At 48.7% G+C, this 21,684-nt stretch overlaps 1 protein-coding gene across 1 annotated transcript in view; it reads left to right on the top strand.

Moving 5' to 3' along the window:
* The window catches only part of LOC147101266 (gasdermin-A3-like), a 30,994-nt gene extending 16,396 nt beyond the window's left edge, over positions 1 to 14,598 (top strand). The window contains exons 9-10 of the mRNA XM_085966556.1: positions 671 to 744; positions 13,853 to 14,598. Coding sequence (XP_085822682.1) covers positions 671 to 744; positions 13,853 to 14,131 — 353 coding nt within the window. The 3' untranslated portion in view covers positions 14,132 to 14,598. The remainder of the gene's footprint in view (positions 1 to 670; positions 745 to 13,852) is intronic.
* Positions 14,599 to 21,684: the final 7,086 nt, after the last annotated feature.

Here is a 21,684-nt window from a genome sequence, read left to right as displayed (position 1 = left end):
ATACACAGGGTATTCAGGCAGAGGATGAGCTTCCTGAACATAACTGAGCAGCATTGCTTCAGGAGGCTCAGGCTATCGCGCCAGATCATCGCAGACATTTGTAGTTTGCTGGAACAAGACCTGCTGCCCAGATGTCCTGGTGGACACTCCTTACCAGTGGCTGTCAAAGTCACCACCGCCCTCAACTTCTTCACCTCCGGCTCCTTCCACTGATCTGCAGCAGACATTTGCAGGATCTCCCAGTCGGCCGCCCACAGATGCATCACCCAGGTGACTGGTGACATGTTTCACAAGACAGCCAATTATATCATCTTTGCCACTGATGAATCCAGTGTTACTGAGCGAGCGTTCGGCTTTGCAGTTTTGGCTGACTTCCCACAGGTGCAGGGCATCATGGACTGCACACATCTGGCCATGAAGGCACCCCATCATCACTCAGGAGAGTTTGTGAACCACAAGGGCTTCCACTCCCTCAATGTGCAGCTCGTCTGCAACCATAAAAAGATCATGCATGTGTGTCAAATTTTGTTTGATAATGCTCCTGTGAAGCGTCTTGTGGTGTTTTACTATGGTATAGGTACTATAAAGTTATTGCTGTTGTGCGGACATCCTAGTGCACCTCAACAGAGCCTCCACCCCAGGATGGTGAATTATTCTGATTCCTTTTCAGAACTGAATCCGGACACTTTAATCCTGTTGGCTGCCAGTGTTGAGATGAAGATTGTATCCACACAGCTAAAGCTGGTAAGAAACAGACATTGTTAATAATTTGGGTGAGGGCAGAGAGACACGTATTAACTTGATTTTTGGACGACGACCAGGGTCTGAAACACATCAGGGATCCAGAAGGCACAGGTCCTTGACTGGAGTTAATTATAATGTCAAGAATGTTTAAAATACATGAGGTAGAAATTACTGTCACTAATGCTGTGGTACAAATGTTTAAAGTGCTCGTAACAAATTCTTCTGTCTGATATTTTAACAGATTTATTAACCCAGAATTTGATGAGTGGGCTAAGCGTTCATATGATATCATTGGCATGTGATTTCTACCGTTACATTCTTTTGCCAATTATCTGCAATTATTCGATGCATAAAAGTCAAAGTGAAGGGATAATTACTAGTCCTAGCCCTTTTCGGGCTACCCCAGATCAGGTGTATTCCCCAGATGTTCATCTTCAACTAAAGTTAGAGATAGCTGAATTCTATAAGACGCTTAATTGGGTCTAAAGGTCCAGGCTATCGCTCTCAAGGAAAGGAACGACAGGCAGCACGGTGGCATAGTGGTTAGCACTGTTGCCTCACAGCGCCAGGGACCCGGGTTCGAATCCGGCCTCGGGCGACTGTCTGTGTGGAGTTTGCACATTCTCCCTGTGTCTGCGTGGGTTTCCTCCGGGTGCTCCGGTTTCCTCCCACAGTCCAAAGATGTGCGGGTTAGGTTGATTGGCTATGATAAATTGACCCTTAGTGTTGGGGGGGATTAAATATGTGGGGTTACGGGGATAGGGTGGGATATGTGTTGGTGCAGGCTCGATGGGCCGAAATGGCCTCTATCTGCACTGTGGGGTTTCTGTGATTTCTGTGATTCTGTGAAGATGTTGCTGCCTTCCAGATAGCACTTTTTAACTAGACTGTAACCTTCTGGATATTATGAGGGTCCGGAAAACCCCACCAGAATTCTGCAACTCCTCACAGAAGAGTGTACAGAAATTGAGTTCACGAGTTTGATACAGAAATACTATGAGACAATTCTAAAAATATATAGGTTTATTTAAGAGCCGACATACAGTTAACAGCTGGTGAGTCAATCGCGACTTTAACAGTTCAAAATACAAATAGCTTACATTTCTTATTCTCAGAGATCCTTATTCTCAAATCTTAACTTCGTACATTTTTACATTTCTTATTTCTAATCCAGAATATCCACCAAAATCAGATAAGAGTACCTCTTGATCCCCGAGACTCAGAGTTAAAAACTTATAGAGCCTGCCTCTGAAGTTGAGAATCACTTGCCCCTTCCAGCGACTTCTGACTTTCTATTTGAAAGCTCTATTTTTATACTTTTTTTAGTGGTTTATTCTTTGAAGTTTTGTGCTGATGTAAGCTAATTATCTCTGGCCATCTTCTGTTGAATTCTTTCTAATCTTACTGTCAATTCAGCTGTTAACTTTCAGAATCTTGTCTGCTGTGTAGGTGTTTCAAAAACTTATCATAAAAAATGGTTATTACAGATTTATCTCTTTGCCATTCTTATGAAGGACTTCAATTCAATTCTTAATATTGGCTTAACTGGTTATAATCAGACATTGTGTCTCCTAACTTTCATTTTCAATACAAAAACCATGTGATTGCTTGGTGTCATCTATTGAAGTCATATTTTCAAAGTCTTCTGTAGGTACTTTTTACAATATGTAAATCAAAAACATTTCAACTAGGGTGTTTGTTGCATTTTTTTAGCCACTTCAATTGATTGTGTATATATAATCATGTTTCCTGTTTTCATTTGATGTTACCTTTATCAAAGGCACATGGTTTTTTAATGTTCTGTGATTCTGTTCGAAGTGTTAGTTTTTAACACTTGGGCGTTGCTATTGTGTTGGTTCCAAACTGCAGACTCCTTGGGAGCAAGCCGTTGCTTCTTCAATAGGGCCTTTGTCTCAGTATTAACAATCAATTCCCATTTCAAAAGCTTGTGTGGTGTTTACAACTTTTGTGTTAATACTTCATCTTATCTCAGAAGCCTGTATTGACAGCTTGTGTCATTGAGGCTTTTTAGATTTTTAAACTCAGTATGTCATGTTTTAATAAAGTCAGAATTCTGTTCATAGGATTGTGTATTTTTCTGAAATATGGCTTTTCCTTTACACCCCCTTCTTGACCAAAAAATGAGCTGGAACATCTAGACAGAATTTGGTCAATATTCCTCATGAGGTTACAATAGCATATTAATTTCATGAGATGCACAATCATGTGCTACATGAAAATTCCTTTGAAGTCATCCTAGGACAATGTTTTGCCTTATTTTAAAGTCAGAATTCTGTTCATAGGATGGTGTATTTTTCTGAAATAATGGCTTTTCCTTTATAAAAGGGATTCACTTGATGGCCGTTATGGACACTGTGCAAACCCGTCTGAGTCTGGGACCATTATTCTGTCCAGATTGTGTGCTCCCAGGGACTTGATTGACCTTTTTTTTGTATATTCTTAATTCAAGCCCAAGTGAGTACAGGGATAGAACAGATGAATGCGTGGCAGGAGGGAGGGCTTTAGATTCCTGAGGCATTGGCACCATTTCTGCGTAAGGTGGGACCTGTACAAGCCCGACGGGTTACACTTCAACAGAGCTGGGACCAATATTCTCGGGAGGTTTGTTAGTTTAAATCCTCCCCAACAGCACTAACTTGGCAGTGGGGTGGGCACCAGCATATAGGAGTGAAAAGAGGAATAAGGTGCATAAAAGAGTGAATGTGTTGGATAGTACTAGAGAAGATTGTACTAGAGGCGGTTGTAATAACATATTAGATAGGAGCAAATTCAAAAATGGGTTTAGAATGCATGTATGTAAATGCACAGAGTTTGTGAATAAGGTTGGTGAGCTACAAACACAGTTAGCCATGTGGCAATAGAATGTTGTGGCAATAATGGAAACATGGCTTAAAAACAGTGAGGACTGGGCACTTAATATTCAAGGGTACAAGGTGTTCAGAAAAGATAGGGAAGGAAAAAAGCGAGGTGGGGTGGCAGTGCTGATTAAGGAAGACATTGTAGTGTTGGAAAGGGAGGATGTTCTTGAGGGTACAAGGACAGAATCCATTTTGTTAGCGTTGAGTAGCAAAAAGGGTATGATCACGCTATTGGGGGTATTCGATAGGCCTCCAAATAGTGAGAGGAAGGCAGAGGAGAAAATCTGCAGGGAAATCCGAGATATGTAAGAGCTATAGAGTGGTGATATTGGGGGACATTCATTACCCAAATATTGATTGGGATAATGCGGGATAATGCTAGGGTAAAGGGAAAGGAGGGGGAGGATTTTCTGAAATGTATTCAGGAGAATTTCCTTGACCAGTATGTTCTTAGCCCAACTAGGAAGGAGGCATTGCTGGATCTGGTGCTGGGGAATGAGGTGGGCCAGGTCGACCAAGTGTCTGTGGGAGAACACTTGGGTACGAGGAATCATCGTATCATAAGATTTAGATTAGCAATGGAGAGGAGCAAGGAACAATCTAGAGTGGAACTTCTAAACTGGAATAGGGCTAACTTCAATAGGATGCGAAAAGATCTAGCCAGAATAAAATGGAACCAAAGACTGACAGGAAAAACTAACGGAACAATGGGTGATCTTTAAGGAGGAGATGTTCCAGGTACAGGCTAGGTACATTCCAACAAGAGGGAAGGGCAAGGGAACCAAAGCAAGGGCTCCTTGGATGACGAGGGAGGTGGAGAAGATGATGAAACAAAAAAAGAGGGTGTATGATGAATGTCAGGTGAATACTTCAAGGGAGAACCAGACCAAATACAATAAGTTGAGAGGGGAAGTGAAGATGAAAGTAAGATTGGCAAAGAGAGAATATGAGAGTAGAATGGCGGTTAACATAAAAGGAACCCAAAACTCTCCTACCGGCATGTAAGCGGGTAGTAAGAGGCAGGGTGGGGCCTATTAGAGACAAAGAAGATGATATATGCTTAGATGCTGGGCAAGGCTAGAATACTCAATGAGTACTTTGTATCGGTGTTTACTAAGGAGGTGAATGCTGACAAAATATCGGTAGAAGTGGAAAAGGTAGCGGCAACGGAAGGGGTGAAGATTGATGGACAGGATGGACTAGAAAGGCTGGGTATGCTTAGAGTGGACAAGTCGCCTGGTCCAAATGGCTTGCATTCCAGGTTGCTAAGGGAATTGGGGGAGGAGATAGCGGAAGGGCTTGTCATAATTTTCCAATCTTCCCTAGATGCAGGGGAGGTGCCTGAGGATTGGAAAGTGGCAAATGTGCCACCATTGTTCAAAGGGTGCAAGGACAATCCTAGTAACTACAGGCTGGTCAAGTTAACATCAGTGGTGGGTAAAGTTTTAGAAACAATAATCAAGGAAAAAATTAACATGCATTTGGAGAGGATTAAGCTAATTAAGGAGAGCCATCACAGGTTTGTAAAAGGAAGATTGTGTTTGACTAATCTAATTGAATTTTTTGATGAAATAACAGAGGATTGATGAAGGGAATGCAATGGATGTTGCCTACATGGATTTTTGGAAGGTGTTTGACAAAGTACCACATAGAAGGCTGGTTGACAAAATTGAGGCTCATGGAATAGGTGGGTCAGTGGCAGCTTGGATAAGGAATTGGCTTAAGGACAGAAAACAGCAAGTTGTGGTAAATGGCTGTTTTTCAGACTGGAGGATGGTAGACAGTGGTGTTCCCCAAGGGTCAGTGCTGGGGCCACTGCTTTTTTTGATATATATAAATGACCTGGATATTGGAATACAGAGTAGAATTTCTAAATTTGCCGATGACACCAACCTTAGGGGTGTGGCAAACGATGATGATATCAATCGACTGCAACAGGACATAGAAAGGTTAGCAGAATGGGCAGACAAGTGGCAGATGGAATTTAATAGAGAAGTGTGAGATGATGCACTTTGGTAGAAGGAACAGGGAGAGGCAATATACACTTAATGGCACAGTTTTAAAGAGTGTGCAGGGACAGTGGGACCTGGGAGTTAATGTGCATAGGTCCCTGAAGGTGGCAGGACATATTGAGAGAGTGGTTAGCAAAGCATATGGGATCTTGGGCTTCATAAATAGAGGTATTGAGTACAAAAGTAGAGAAGTTATGCTGAACCTTTAAGGTGCTGGTTAGGCCACAACTGGAGTATTGCGTCCAGTTCTGGTCACCACACTTTAGGAAGGGTGTGAAGGCCCTTGAGAGGGTGCAGAGGAGATTTACCAGAATGGTTCTGGGGATGGGGGATCTTAGCTACAAGGACAGGTTGGAGAAGCTGGATTTGTTTTCATTAGTGCAAAGGAGGTTGAGGGGTGGTTTGATAGAGGTGTACAAGATTGAGAGGATTGGATAGGCTAGACGGGGAATGGCTGTTCCCACTAGTTGATGGTACAAGGACTAGGGGACACAGATTGAAGGTTTTGGGCAAGAGATACAGGGGAGACGTGAGGAAAAACTTTTACGCAGCGAGTGGTGATGATCTGGAATTCGCTGCTGACAGAAGTGGTGGAAGCGGAGACACTTAATGTCTTCAAGGGGAGACTGGATAGGCGCTTGAGGGAAATAAACTTGCAGGGCTACGGGGATAGAGTGGGGGAATGGGACTGACTGGATTGCTCTACAGAGAACCGGCACGGGCTCGATGGGCCGAATGTCCTCCTTCTGTGCCATTCTGACTCTATGGGGTAAAAATTCAGTATCGCCCTGTTTGGGGCGCCATTATCGGCTGTGTACAATGTTTAGCGCCATGTGCTAATTATCTCCTCCAACTGCAAACTTGGCTTTCATCGCCCGTGGAGTTGATTGGAGCGCTAAATCAGGCGCTACACACCTGTCTTAAGGCGCAAAGGCCGAGGAGCGAGGCGCTAACTCAGCGCGGGCACAGCACAGGTGATGTCAATTAGTGATTGAACACAGACACACTGGTGCCGGACAGTTCTTAAAGGGGAGGGTCGATCTTGCTCTCCAGCCACACCCTGCTCATTGGAGCCTTGAATCCCGGCCTGGAGAGACCTGTGCCTAAATCTTGCAGCCAAGGACTATGGAGAAGGTGAGAGAACGAGCACAGCGCTCCAGCGAGCGGGCCTTGGAGGCTCTGTTTGGCGCGGTGGAGCACAGAAGATCAATACTGTACCCAGAGTGGCAGGAAGCCTTTGCCGCGCGAGTACAGAAGAGCATGGAGGGAGGTGGCACAGAGCATCTCCTCCAGGAGCATGGTGCCCAGGACCCACATACAATGTGGAAAAAAGTTCAACGACCTCACTCGGTCGTCAGGGTGAGTGGCTTTTTTTCAGTATCTCTCCATCCCTCCATCTCAACCTCGCTCTATGGCCAGAGTGTCTTAAAACCCCAATACCCAACACTCATCCAACACCTATGGCTCTCTCCTGAAACACACACGCACATTCCACACTTTGCATACAGTAAGGGTTATTCACCTATGGAAGGCACATCAGGCAAGACCATGGCTGTATATTTACTCAGACGCCGTCCTTTTTCTTGCAGGCCAAGCTATCTCATAATAGGAGACCGCAGCAATGGACGGGTGGAGGGCGGCCTCGGCTGCAACCCCTCAGCGATCTTGAGGCGTGCGTCCACAGGATTGTGGTAAGGCGGGTGATCGGTCCTGTCGCCCCTGGAGAGGCCGACCCTGTTCTGGACAGCAATGGTAAGGTCATCACCTTTTTGTCCTCTCTCCTTCCACTTGTCCCTCACAACACCAGCCTTTGACACTTTCAATCCAACTTACTAAATCGCTGCACTCATTCCTCCCTTACTGCCACCCTGTCCTCATGCTAAAGCCACTCTTGTACCTCCCTGCTTTCAGATGGTGATTCACCAGGTGAGGAGACGGGCCCTCAAGCTGCCAGTGGGAGTGAAGCTGCAGGCAAGGAGGAAGATGAAGTCGGAGCATCAGCGCCACCCTCTCCCGAGGAAGCCCATGCCCACACTGGGAACATGCCTTCCCTGGCCGGGGGGGGGGGGGTCGGGTCTGATGAGGGTGAAGCTCCAGGACCCAGCGGGCTGCAGCAACACGATGGGGGTAGGGAAGCTCGGGGGCCTTCTCCGTAGAGGGAGAGTATGCCAGCGAGACCTGCTGCACTGGACGCAGAGGAGGAGTGGCTCATCGCTGAAATGAACACCCAGGCGGTGGACATGCACACTGAGCTCATGGGTGCAGTGGGAAGGGTGCCTGAGTGCATTGAATCACTGGCAAGGAGTGTGGAGCACTTCGCTGTAGCACAGACGGATGCCACGCTAATGCTGCAATTCAGTCACTGGCTGCCATGACCCCATCTCAGACTGCTCTCATGCAGACTCAGATTGAGGCCACGCGAGCACTGACTGCTGCCATCCTCGCTAGTTCGGACACGTTGCCCTGCGGCTCTCATCCCGCTGTTGCAGGCCAGCAATCTGTGCTCCAGCAGATTGCTCTGGATGCTGAAGTGCTGCCCCGTGGGAGTGCCAGTGTGTCGGTCGAGCAGGGAGTTGCTGTCCTCTTTCAAGATGACAGCATTCCTGCTGCCACCACTGTCACTTCTCCATTGCACTTGCCACTGCCTGTAGGACAGACTGCTGCCGCCCATGCAGAGTTGGTGCAGTCTGCAGCCGGGCCCTCCAGGCCCAGAGCAGGTCGAGGCCATCCTTCAAGGGCATCTGCAGTCTCAGGTTCTGACAATCAGCAGCCTTCCACCAGCCTTGCTGCAGCCACTGGGGTCCCATTATGGAAGAGCAGTAGGGTGGGAAGGGGGGAATGCGCAAGGGAAGGAGATCACCCTCGAAGGGCAAAAAGTGGGAGGTGTGACAAAATGTTGATCAATTTTTTTTATTAAAGGCTGAGGTTTGTGGTCAAACTTTTTTTTATTTAGTGTTTTGGGCATTATTTCCAAGTTTTGAGAACCAGTTATGTTAATGACTTTTTTTGTGTTTCTTTCTATTAGTTTGTCATGGGGAAATGACACTGAGTTTGTAAAATAAATAAGTTTTTGTATTCAAAATGTACATGTTTGGTCTTTGGAATCATTGCTGCATTGGCCGGCTTAGGGGTTGCGGTTTGGTTTCATTCGTGTTGTTCTCAATGGCAGAAGCCATTTCCTCAGCAGGGGCCCAGAAGCGGCTTGCTATCAGCCGTTGACAGACGGCCCTTCCAGTTTCTACATTGTGGGCCTCCCTCCCGCCTTGGTGCTGCTGATGATCCTCCTCCTCCTCCTCCTCTTCCTCCTCCTCTGGTGGTGCTCCAAGGCCTGGTGGCATTGGCTGTGTCCTGAGGATTGCCAGGTTATGCAGTGTGCAGCACACAACTAATGAAGAGGGAGGCTCGCTCAGGCGAGTACTGCAGGGCTCCTCCTGAGTGGTCCAGACAGCGGAACCATTGCTTGAGCATGCCAATTGTGTGCTCAACAATGTTCCTGGTAGCGAGATGGCTCTCGTACCGCAGCTCAGCAGGGGTGTTGCGGGTATGGAGTGGTGTCATCAGCCAGGTACACATTGGATATCCCTTGTCTCCGAGAAGCCAACCACTTGGGTGATGCAGTGCCTGGAAAAGTTCTGCCACAGTAGTCTGGTGCAGGATGAATGCATCGTGGCTGCTGCCAGGATAGCGGGCATTGACCGAGTATCAGCTGTCTGTGGTCACAGACCAACTAGACGTTTAAGGAGTGGAACCCCTTTCAGTTGCGTAAATCCTCTGCATTCTCATGCGGTGCACACAAAGCCACATGCGTGCAGTCAATGGTGCCCTGCACCATGGGTAAGCCTGCTATCCTCGCAAAGCCCAATGCGCGTTCATGCTGTTTGGCCTGGGTCATGGGGAAAGAGATGTACTGTCGTCTCCCTTTTATAGAGGGCATTTGTGACCTGATGGATGTAGCAATGGACCGCGAACTGGGAGATATTGGTGATGTCCCCAGTAGCTGCTTGAAAGGAGCCGGTGGCATAAAAGTTCAGAGCCACTGTGATCTTCACTGCCACTGACAGAGACATCCTGGTCCTCAGTAGAGGCTGCAGATCTGGCTGCAGCAGGTGGCAGAGCTCAGTGATCACCTCCTTGCTGAAGCGCAGCCTTCGCAAACACTGCTCCTCGGACATATTAATGTAGGAGAATTGTTGGTGAAATACCCTGGGAGGGTAAGGTCTCCTGTACAGAGGCCTGTTGGCCCTCCTCCATCTGGCTATGATTGCCACTCTCTCTCTGCGTCTCCCGATTCTGCTGGCGCAGGATGGCGCCCCCAATCAGTGCAGCCCCCATAGTCTCTTGGCAATCAAAGTAATGAAGGTCAAAAACCAAAGTACCTGCAAAGTGATGCTCAGTAGCCAAAACTACTTCACACAGCGTTGACTCTATGCAGAAGTCTCTCTCTCTCTCTCTCTCTCTCTCTCTCAACGATTGGTGCAAAAATGTCTACCACAGAAAAAGCCAGGAAGAGGCCGCCTTTAAATAGCGCCCTCCCAGCCCCACAGCGACTGGGAAGTGTTCCAGTCTACCTGTTGTTGCTTGCGGCAAGGAGGGGGGCGCCACTCAGTATCCGTTCTGGGGTGCCACAAGGGCGTTGCACACTCGAATGACGTCAAAATCTGTGTGCGCAGGAGATCGGGGCGGTATTGTTTAGCGCTGCTGCAAAATATCTGGTCAATTTTGCGAGAGGTGCAGATATCGCCGCGCCCGGGTGCTAGTTGCTTTGTGCCCCATTAGCGCCCTCTTAAGGCGCTAACGGGCGGTGCAAACCAACTGAATTTTCCCCCTATGATTCTATGATTTCTAGACTATGACAATGGATTATAAAAGAGAACAAATATCAATCTTTCTATGGAGATTCTGAACTGAAGTTAATTAAAATATGCACACATTCTCTCTGTGTATCTGTTGTATTCACTACATAAACTGATTCACTACAGAAACTGATTCATTTCACTGCAGACATCAGAAACCAAATGGCACACTTTCCCAAATTCTTGTTTTAGGGACACTGTCTAATGTCTCCAATTTTTCAACATTATTGTGATCATTGCACCTCTGAAATGTGCTCGTTCTATATAAGTTCTAAACACACTACCTGACAAGCACCTTCCTCCCTGTTTTCCAACTGTGATTTGAAACCAAGATTCATCTCCTGCTCTCTCTCTTTCTTTCTATCCCAGGATCTCAAAACTGTTGCCCTCTTTAACTCGCTAAGGCTTTCTTCTTCAATCTCCACGGGTTTTTGAAACTCAAGCTTGATATCATCAACTACTTCTTGATTAATCTTGTCTTTTCTCCAACATATCATAACCTGGTGATGTCTGTCTTTGCACAAGGGTTTCATCAGGATCACAACATTTGTACAATTGCTGAATTGGAATCGGGATTATGTTCGGTACTTCATTAAAATGATGGCCCAGAATTTGCGATATCTGTGGCGAAAGCTGTAACTGTCTCGATGTTAATTTGGTTGTAGCACTGTCAAAACGGAATCCCTAGTGTAGAGCAGCAGTGATGTCATCAAGCTGTCTAAGCAGCCAATCACATTGAATAATTCTCACAAAGAGCAAACCAAAAAATAAAAAGCACTGATTATTAATTCACTTTTTTTTAAAATTTTACAGTGAAATAAAAATTGGGACATACACATGGGGTTAGGATAGAAGCTGAAATATCATAAAACTTTAAAAAACCCATTTTTTACTATTTTAAAATTCTTGTAATTTTCTATCCTAATGGAGAAGTTTGACATTCCACAAATATAAAATTTGTTTCTCCGGGCCAGACGCTCTTCAGTAGTCAAAACTCCATTAAAACCCCACTTACACCTAATCCAACAAGGCATAACTTTTTATGGGGCGTTTAACAGCGATATTACTGAGGAAAAGTTTAAGTTTCCATCAGTTCAACTCTCTTCACTGATTGCCGGCTATAGGGAAGTCCACAGCACAGCCCGTGTCGGAGCAGGGAATGACTGACCGCAACTTCAGGATATCCGCGTTTAGCTGCGCATGCGCTAAATCCTGAAGTTGCGGTCAGTTTCAGACGGGTAATGACAGTGAATGTTGACGGTTCGCCATCATTACCACCGCAAAATCCGGGCCGATGTAAATGACGTTAGCTGTGCAGTGGCATTGTGAATTCCCGTACCAACCTATGGATTGACAGGATTTGGTTTCATGCCTGTAATTCCCTGTAGGGAGGAAAAATTCAGTTGGTTAGCGCCTCCCATTAGAGCCTATGGGGGGCAGAGCGGGGCGCTAGGAACTTGGCACCCGAGTGCGGCGATTTTAGCACCGCTTGCGAAATTGACCAGTCGTTTTTTGGCAGCACTAAACACTACCGTCATGATCTCCTGCGCCCACACATCGTGACGTCAGTCAAGCGTGCAATGTCCCGGTAGCGCACCGGACTGGATATTGAGTTGTGCCCCCTAGCACCTGCCGCTAGGAACGACAGATAGGGGGAAATGTTTTCAAGTGGGGAAGGGGCTGGGGAACGCTATTGGAAGGCGGGCGCTTCCTGCCTTTTCTGTCCAAAAGTTTTGGTTTTAACGCTGTCCTAAGGAGTTTTGGCCCTCAGCACCACTTTTGAGGTTCCTAAGCTCTGAGCTCTTTCCCTGAGCCTATCCATTAGTGCTTCCAACACAATTGCTTTTGAGGTCTCTCCAGGCCGAGATTCAAGGCTGCAATGAGCAGGGAGTGGCTGGCCAGCAAGATGGCCCCTCCCCTTTAAGAACTGCATGGTGCCAGTCTGTCTGGCTTCCATGGTAACTGACATCGCCTGAGCTTTGGTAGCGCTCTGAGGTAGCGCCTCGCTCCCTGACGTTAGTGCCTTAAGAGAGGTGTGTAGCGCCTGATTTAGCGCTCAAATCATCTCCAGGGGCGGTAGAGGCAAATTTTGCAGTCGGAGGCGATAAGTAGCGCCGGTCGCTAAACTTTGCGCCCAGTCGATATTAGCGCCCCAAAATGGGCGATACCCAATTTTTCCCCCTATGAGTCTGTCAGGCAAATGTAGTGGAAGCTTGGCACATCCCAGAAGAGAGGCTGCAAAAAATTACAGACCGGGCCACCCAGTTCCTTCTGACACACTGACCAGTATTACAGAGTGACATTGGGAGATTTTAATCTTGTGGAAAAACCCATGGAAAATTACACACCGCAGTAATAAAACGTCAGTTTCAGTCAGTGCTTCACTCAGTTCAGAAAGCGAAGAGACTGCTGAGCTATTCATGTTGTGTTGCCAAATTATTCTCCATCCTTTGTGGAACCATAGCACTCAAGAGTGAATGTAGGATCCCTACGAAGGCTGCAGTCATTCCTATGTGTGCAAAAAGTGAGATCTAAAATTCAGAATTGCTGTCGGTGTGCCCAGGCTAGAGAGTGAAAATGAATCACAGTTCCTGCTCCTGATTGCTATCCATCACCCTCTGCTAGAAGGTATGTGCGTGTGTAGATGTTTGGTAAGGACAGGTTGAGTGATGCCTTCCACAGTTAAGTAGCTAGCCTACGTGAAGAATGGCACTTGAGTGAAATACTGGAAAGCTGTTGGCACCTGTGGAATTGTCCCCCCAGCAATAGTCAGCACCTGAAGGAGAGGAGTAAATTCAAAGGGAAAAACATTTAGAATGAAAGTTGTGACTGCTACCTGTTACTTGTCTTTAATTAAATTCCTTTTCTCACTTGATAGTATGTATACAAGCGCGCCATAGAATCCAGGGTAAAATAAGTAAGAAGGTTTAATAATTCCTCAGAATTTTCTCTGGACTATCCCTTTGAGCTGGACAAGGGTTGGCATCCTTCCCGAGCCTGGGACAGAAACACAGTGGAAGAGCTCGGTACCAGATGAACTTCTGACTGATTTCTTAATTGGGGATATGTGCCAAGACCAAAAGGGAATCTAATCCTTGCCCAGCTTAATGATGAGGGCTGCTTCCGTCAATCTTAAATACAAGGAAAACATCCTTCCTGGGGCACACCAGAATGTAGATTGAAATTATTTCCCCCTTTTTAACTTAGATCTGCTATTTACACTGTAGAGTCGATCTGATCAGTATAAAATACTGGCCTCTGTGAATATTTCTTTCATGGAACTGTTCCAAGGTGAAAATGTTTTACTTTACCCCACAGAGACAAAATTCCCTCTGAAATATTTTTATTCTAATTGGTTTTCCAGGTGGAAAGGATTGAGGAAAGAATTTTCCCATCATATGAATTCAGAGCGGACCAACCTGGAGATGAGCAGGAAACTGAGGAGGTGCAGGAAACTGAAGAGACCCTGGTCCTTCAGCTCACAGATGGGGAGTTTGAAATAACGAAGCAGATGTTTGAAGAATTTGGATTTCACCTACAGAGAGAAAACACTTCAAACTCTAGCAATGATGATAATGGAAAGAAAGATATATTGTTGCATGTCTTTGCTGCTCTGTATGTTCTCAGTGCTTTAAGTAACTGAGCAAAAGTGAAATGATACACACCAGTCATACATGGCCCTTGAAGATGCAACCCTTCCCTTTCCAATCATCTCTTTGCTGACTAGAGGCTGCATCCTGTTCCTATCAGTCTACTGGAGATGTTGTCCTCGCTGTGACATTGATGGCAACATCCTCACCTGGTCTCTGGCTACTTGAGGTACCATCTTTGGATGCAGAGGGCATCTTTTTTGTTATGTGTTTGCTTATAACATTATAGAACTGTAAAGTGCGTATTTTGGTTAGCTCTGTGCTACTGTATGCTGGGTCGTGTCACTGTATTCTGTTGTATTGTCACTTTGCTTTAATAAAGTCCTTTTCTCTCACAATACAATAGCGAGAGAAAGAAAAGCAAAAACTTGCATTTATATAGCACCTTTCACCACCTCGGGACGTCCCAAAGCACTTTACAACTATACAGCCAATGAAATAATTTTGAAGTTGAAGGGATAATTACTAGTCCTAGCCCCTTTAGGGCTACCCCGGATCAGGCGTATTCCTCAGGCGTTCACTTTCAACTAAAGTTTGAGGTAGCCAAATCCTAAAGGTGCTAATTGGGTCTAAAGATCTGGTCTATCTCTCCCTAAAGGAAAGGAACAACCTGAAAATGTTACCGTCCTCCTGATAGCACTTTTAATAAGTTTAGCTAGACTGTAACATTCCGAATATTATGAGGGTCCGGAAAACTCCCCCAGAATTCTGCAACTCCTCACCAAAGAGTGTACAGAGATTGAGTTCGCGAGTTTGATACAGTAGTCTTATGTGAGACAATTCTAAAAATACACATTTATTAAAAAACCGACATGTAATTTACAGTTGGTGAGTCAATCGCAACATTAACAGTTCCAAAAAGAAAAAGCTTACAATCTTATTATCAGAGAACCTTACTCTCAAATCTTAACTTCGCTACAATTTTACAGTTCTTAAAGTTCTATTCAGGATATCCACCAAAATCAAATACCTTTGATCCCCGAGGTACAGAGAGTTGGAGACTTACAGAGCCACCTCTGAAGCCGAGAATCGCTTTGCCCGATTACAGCGAGTCTGTTATCCCTTTTGAGAGTTCAATATTTATACCCTTTTCCAGTGGTATTTCCTTTAAGGTTTTCTGCTGATGTAAGCTAATCATCTCTAGTCATTTTTCTGCTGACCCCTGCAATTCTTACAGTCACGTCAGCTGATAGCATTACAGAATCATGTCTCCTCTCTAGGTGTTCTAAGTTTACCATAAAAAAGTGTGATGGCAGGTGTGTTTTTTACTTGATGTCATTTTTACGAAGGCAGATGCTTCTTACTTTTATGTGCTTCTTTATGAAGTGTAAATTAGAACACCTTATCCAGGGTGAACCATAGTTTCATTCCGAAAGGTTCAGCCTGCCGGAGCCTTTAACCTTCTGTTTCAATAAGGTTATTGATTCAGTGTCAACAACTATCTTATCTCAATAGCCAGAATGCTTTCACAGCTTTTTCATAGTTAGGTTTCTAGGATTTCAAACCCAGTTTGTCATGTTTTAACAAGGCCAGAATTCTTTCAAAAGATAGTGGCCTAGAAATTCAGTTGTTAGCGCCAGCCGCTAGCGCCTTAGGAGGAGGAGAAGTGGGGCTCTAAGCGGCTAGCGCCCGGGCACGATCTGCGCCTCTCGCGAACTTCACTCAAGATTTAGCGGCGGCGCTAAACCGCAGCGCCCGCTCAGCTGCGCGCGCAGATCCTGACGTCATTTCATGGTGCAACGCCCTTGGTGCGCCCCGAACCGGAACTTCAGTGGCGCCTCCCTTCTGTGCGCCTGGCGCCCCCAGATGCCGTGAGAGAGTGCCAGTCATGGCCAGACGGAGAAGGGCCAACAGGCGTCGGCACAGGAGGCCTTACCCACCCAGGGTATACCGCCAGCAGTTCTCATATCTGAACATGTCTGAGGAGCAGTGTGTTTGGAGGCTGCGATTCAGAAGGGAGGTGGTCACTGAGATCTGCCACCTGCTTCGCAGAGATCTGCAGCCACAGCTGAGGAGCAGGACGTCTCTGTCGGTGGCAGTGAAGGTGACGGTGGCTCTCAATTTCTATGCCACTGGCTCCTTCCAATCCACTACTGGGGACATTGCCAACATCTCCCAGTTCGCGGTACATTGCTGCATCCGCCAGGTGACCAATGCCCTTTTCAGAAGGAGACGTCAGTACATCTCCTTCCCCATGACCCTGGACAAGCAGCAAGAGCGTGCAATGGGATTTGGAGGAATAGCGGGCTTCCCCATGGTCCAACATGCCATTGACTGCACGCATGTGGCTTTGCGGGCACCTCTACAGAATGCCGAGGTTTACCGCAACCGGAAGGGCTACCATTCGCTCAAAGTCCAGTTGGTATGTGACCACAGGCAGCTCATACTAGCTGTCAATGCCCGCTTTCCAGGCAGCAGCGACGATGCCTTCATCCTGTGCCAAACTTCTGTGGCAGACATTTTCGAAGCCCAGGCTCACCCACTATCCTTTGTGCACCTGGCTGATGACCCCGCTCCGTGCACCCGGCACCCCTGCTGAAGAGCGATACAATGACAGCCATCAAGCTACCAGGAACATCATTGAGCACACAATCGGCGTGCTCAAGCAATGGTTCTGCTGTTTGGACCGTTCTAGAGGAGCCCTACAGTACTCACCTAAGCGAATCTCCCATTTCGTTGTCGTGTGCTGCATGCTGCACAACCTGGCTATCCTGAGGACTCAGCCACTGCCAGCAGACATTGGAGGACCACCAGAGGAGGAGGAGGAGGAGGAGGAGCACCAAGACGGGAGGGAGGCACAAAGTGCAAGGGCCGTCCGTCGGCGGCTTATTGCAACTCGGTTCTAGGCCCCCTCTCAGGGAATGGCTTGTGCCAATGAAAGAACCTGAATGGAGCCGCTCCACAAGCCCTCAGCCGGTCAAGGCAACAAATAGTTCAAAGTGCAAACATGGACAATGTGATTAAAGAACATTTTTTACTGTGCAAACTCTGTGCCCTTCCTGCATGACAAACTAATTCAGATAAACCCCCCAAAAAACAGTCAGAGACATAACTGGCTCTCACAACCTTCAGAAAATGAAAAAAAGTTAAACAAAAATGACCATGATCCTCGGCCTTCATATAAAAAACAAACACAACAGTCTCGGCCTTCATATATAAAAAAACCATTCTTGGCCTTCATATATAAACACAACATTTGGCCACACCTTCTACTTTTTCCCCTGTGAGGGTGATCCGCCTCGCTTCCGCGAATGGCCCCTTCCCGCCCTGCAGCTCCTCCTCAATGGGACCCCAGTGGCTGCAGCAAGGCTGGGGGAAGGCTGCTGAGGGTCAGATGGTGAGACGGCAGATGCCCTTGGGGGACGGCCTGGACCAGCTCTGGGCCTGGAGGGCCCGGCTGCTGACTGCTCCAACTCTGCTTGGGCGGCTGCAGTCTGTCCTACGGGTGGTGGCAGCTGCAGTGGAGGAGTGACAGTGTTGGCTGCAGGAATGCTGCCAACCTGACAGAGCACAGGCACTCCCTGGTTGGCTGATACACTGGCACTCGCACGGGCCAGCACTGCAGCATGCGCAGCAATCTGCTGAAGCACAGACTGCTGGGCTGCTGCGGCGCGGAGAGGGCCCCGGCGATGCCTGGCCGATCCAGCGAGGGTGGCAGCAGTTAGTGCCCGTGTGGCCCTGATCTGTGTCTGCATCAGACCAGCCAGTGAATGCACGGCATGACTGAGCAATTGGCTGGAAGCCGCCTGTGCTGCCGCGAAGTCCTGCAGACTCCTTGCCTGTGCTGCACTGAATTCTTGCAGACTCCTGGCCTGTGCTGCCCCGAATTCCTGAGCACTCCTTGCCAGTGACTATATGGAGTCAGGCATCCTTGCCACTGCAGCCATGAGCTTAGTGTGCCTGCGCTCAGCCTGGGTGCCCATTTCACCAAGGAGCCGCACCTCCTCTGCGCTCACCGTAGCAGGACTGGAGGCCGCACTCACCCTCCGGGGAGAAGGCCGCCGAGCTTCCCCACCCCTCCCGCGTTGCTGCAGCCCGCTGGGCCCTGGAGCTTCACTCTCCTCAGACCCTTCCCCCCTGCTCCCCTCCAGGGAAGACGTGTCCCCATCATGGCCATGGGCTGCCTCGGCTGAGGGTGGCACTGATGGGCCGGCTTCCTCTTCCTCCTCCTCGAATTCAGAATCACTGACAGTGGCAGCTTGAGGGCCCGCCTCCTCACCTGGCGAATCAGCATCTGAAAGCAGGGAGGCACAAGAGTTGCTTTAGAGTGAGGACAGGGCAGCAGCGAGGGAGGCATGAGTGCTACTATGCACTGCATTGGTTTGATAGCGGCAAAGGATGCTGGTGTGAGGCACAAGTGCAAAGAGAGAGGTCAAAAAGGTGATGACCTTATCATTGCTGTCCAGAACAGGGTCGGCATCTCCACTAGCGACGGGGCCAATCAGCCGGCCTGCCATAATGCGCTTCACACGCTGCTCCAGGTCGCTGAGCCCTTTGAGGTCAGGACGGCCTCCCCCGGTCCGTCGCTGCTGCCTGCGATTGTGGGCCAGCTTGCCCTGCAAGAGAAAGGACAGCCTCTAAGTACAGTGTCAAGCCCTCATCTTGCCTGCACTGCCTCCCATGGTGGAATAGCCCTGACAGTGTGTAAAGTGCTGAATGTGCAAGTGGTTTTCATGAGAGTCCCATAGCTCTCGGATGAGGGCTGGGCATTGGGGCCTTCAGGTTCCTTTGGCCAGAAACTGAGGTGCACATGCAGGGATGAACAGGATAGTGGAAAGGGTACTCACCCTGACAACCCGAGTGAGGCCATTGAACTTTTTCCTGCATTGAAGTGGAGTCCTGGCAACCATGCTGTTGGTGGTCACGCTGTTTGCCACCTCCCTCCAGGCTTTTCGGTATTCGCTGGGAAGCGGCCTCCTCCCACTGTCAGGGAAGAGGACAGGTCGCCTGCGCTCTACTGCGCCAACCAGTAGCCTCAGGGCACCCTCGTTGAAGTGCTCCGCTCGCTCCCTAGCCTTCTGCATGGTCCTGGGCGTAGAAATGATGATCCAGCAATGGTCAGGCCTTGCTTCAGGGCTGCAGTCTGCAGGGCGTACCAGCCAAACAAATCGACCCTTCCCCTTTAAGAGCTGACCGGCGCCAGCGTGTCTGCCTTCAATCAGCAACTCGCCGCACCTGCGCTGCGCCCGCCCTCAGTGTTAGCGCCTCGGCACGCCGGCTTAGCATCTTATGATAGTCGTGCATTGCCTGCTTTAGCGCAGCAGCAACCTCTTGGGGCGATGCAACTGAATATCGGCGAAGGTGGCGCTAAGTTGCGCCGGGCGCTAAATTTAGCGAACGCCCGGCTGTAGCACCCCAAACGTGGCTATACTGAATTTCTAGGCCAGTGTATTTTTCTGAATAGGTTATATGGCTTATTCCTTCACAAAGTGTGGTCACTGTTGTAATGGAATAAACGCGAATTACAGTATGCAGATGATGCTTGCGTCTGCGCACACTTGGAGGTCGAACTCCAAACCATCGTGATATACCCATCAATTCGTCCAATGAAAAGCGACGAGTTAAGTCAGTAACTATAGGTTTTTATTGGCTAAATAACAGAGCCCACCCTCGTGGGTGATCGGATCCAACAAGGAGGAATACCAGCCAGTCGACCACCTTTATACCTGGGCAAGTAGGTGGAGCCATGGGCGGAGTCAGCAGTGGTCAGCCCAGGTATAACAGCGTGACAAGAGGCGACCTCGTGTAGTGATACAACAGTGTAAACAGTGATAACCATAGTGTAACGATAGTGAACGATAAAAGTGGTTTACCACATTCACCCCTTGTTTAGATTTGAGTCCGGCGGGGTGAAGTGTACTACCAGTTCGGGTATGTCAGTCTGTCCGGAGGCCTCGTAAGCCTTTCCGATCGTCGCAGCAGCGGCGGCGGTGATGCAGTATCCGATGTTAATGCTGGTGTCTGCGTGGTCGGCGAAGGCTCGTGGGGTTCCGGCATGCCGTCTACCTGGGCTGGATTTGGGGGGGTGGTGGGGGGTAACGGTGGTGTCTCAGGGGTGCCCGAGGGTGCAAGGTCTCGTAAGGAGACTGTGTCCTCCCGCCCGTCTGGGTATGCCACATAGGCGTACTGGGGGTTGGCGTGCAGGAGTTCCACCCTCTCGACCAGGGGGTCCGTTTTATGGGCCCTCGCGTGCTTTCGCAGCAAGACGGGCCCCGGAGAGGTCAGCCAAGTTGGTAGCGTGGTTCCCGTAGTCGACTTCCTGGGGAAAACAAACATTCGTTCATGGGGGGTGGCGTTAATGGCAGTGCAAAGCAGTGACCGGATGGAATGCAGCGCTGCCGGGAGGACTTCCTGCCAGCGAGAGGTTGGGAGGCCCTTGGACTTTAAGGCTAAGAGAACGGCCTTCCAGACAGTCGCGTTCTCTCTTTCCACCTGGCCGTTCCCTCGGGGGTTGTAGCTGGTGGTCCTGCTTGCAGCAATACCTCTCGCTAGTAGGAACTGGCGAAGTTCCTCGCTCATGAAGGAGGAGCCCCGGTCGCTATGTATATAGTTCGGGAACCCGAACACGGTGAAGAGGTCGTTCAGGCATTTGATGACCGTGGTACTGGTCATGTCTGGGCAGGGGAAGGCAAAGGGGAAACGGGAGTACTCGTCAATGATGTTGAGGAAGTACACATTACGGTCAGAGGACGGGAGGGGCCCCTTAAAATCGATGCTCAAGCGCTCGAAGGGGCGGGTGGCCTTGATCAGGCTTGCTCTGTCCGGCCTAAAGAAATGCGGTTTGCATTCGGCACAGGTTTGGCAGTTCCTGGTCATGGTCCTGACCTCCTCGATGGAGTGGGGCAGGTTGCGGGCCTTAATGAAGTGGTAAAGTCTGGTGACTCCGGGGTGGCAGAGGTCGTTGTGGAGGGTCTGCAGTCTATCAATTTGCGCGTTGGCGCATGTACTTCGTGATAGAGCATCTGGGGGTTCGTTCAGTTTACCAGGCCGGTACAAGATCTCATAATCATAGGTGGAGAGCTCGATTCTCCACCTCAAGATCTTGTCATTCTTGATTTTGCCCCTCAGCTTGTTATTAAACATGAAAGCGACCGAACGCTGGTCGGTGAGGAGGGTAAATCGTTTGCCTGCCAGGTAATGCCTCCAGCGTCGTACAGCCTCCACGATCGCCTGGGCCTCCTTCTCGACCGAGGAGTGTCGGATCTCAGGGCCCTGGAGGGTCCTTGAGAAGAAGGCCACCGGTCTCCCCTCCTGGTTAAGGGTTGCGGCTAGGGCGAAGTCGGATGCATCGCTCTCCACTTGGAAAGGGATAGACTCATCCACCGCGTGCATTGTGGCCTTAGCAATGTCTCCCTTAATGAGGGAGAAGGCTGCGCACGCTTCTGCCGTCAGGGGGAAGGAGGTGGACTTCATGAGGGGTCTGGCTTTGTCCGCATAATTTGGCACCCATTGGGCATAGGAGGCGAAGAGCCCCAGGGTCCTCTTCAGCGCCTTTGGACAGTGGGGGAGGGGAAGCTCCATGAGGGGGCGCATTCTTTCGGGGTCG

The sequence above is a fragment of the Somniosus microcephalus genome, chromosome 24 (assembly GCF_052327205.1).
Source record: "Somniosus microcephalus isolate GS21.2 chromosome 24, FLI_Smic_1.0, whole genome shotgun sequence".
NCBI classification, from domain to species: Eukaryota; Metazoa; Chordata; class Chondrichthyes; order Squaliformes; family Somniosidae; genus Somniosus; species Somniosus microcephalus.
This window is presented reverse-complemented; position numbering and strand designations above follow the sequence as displayed.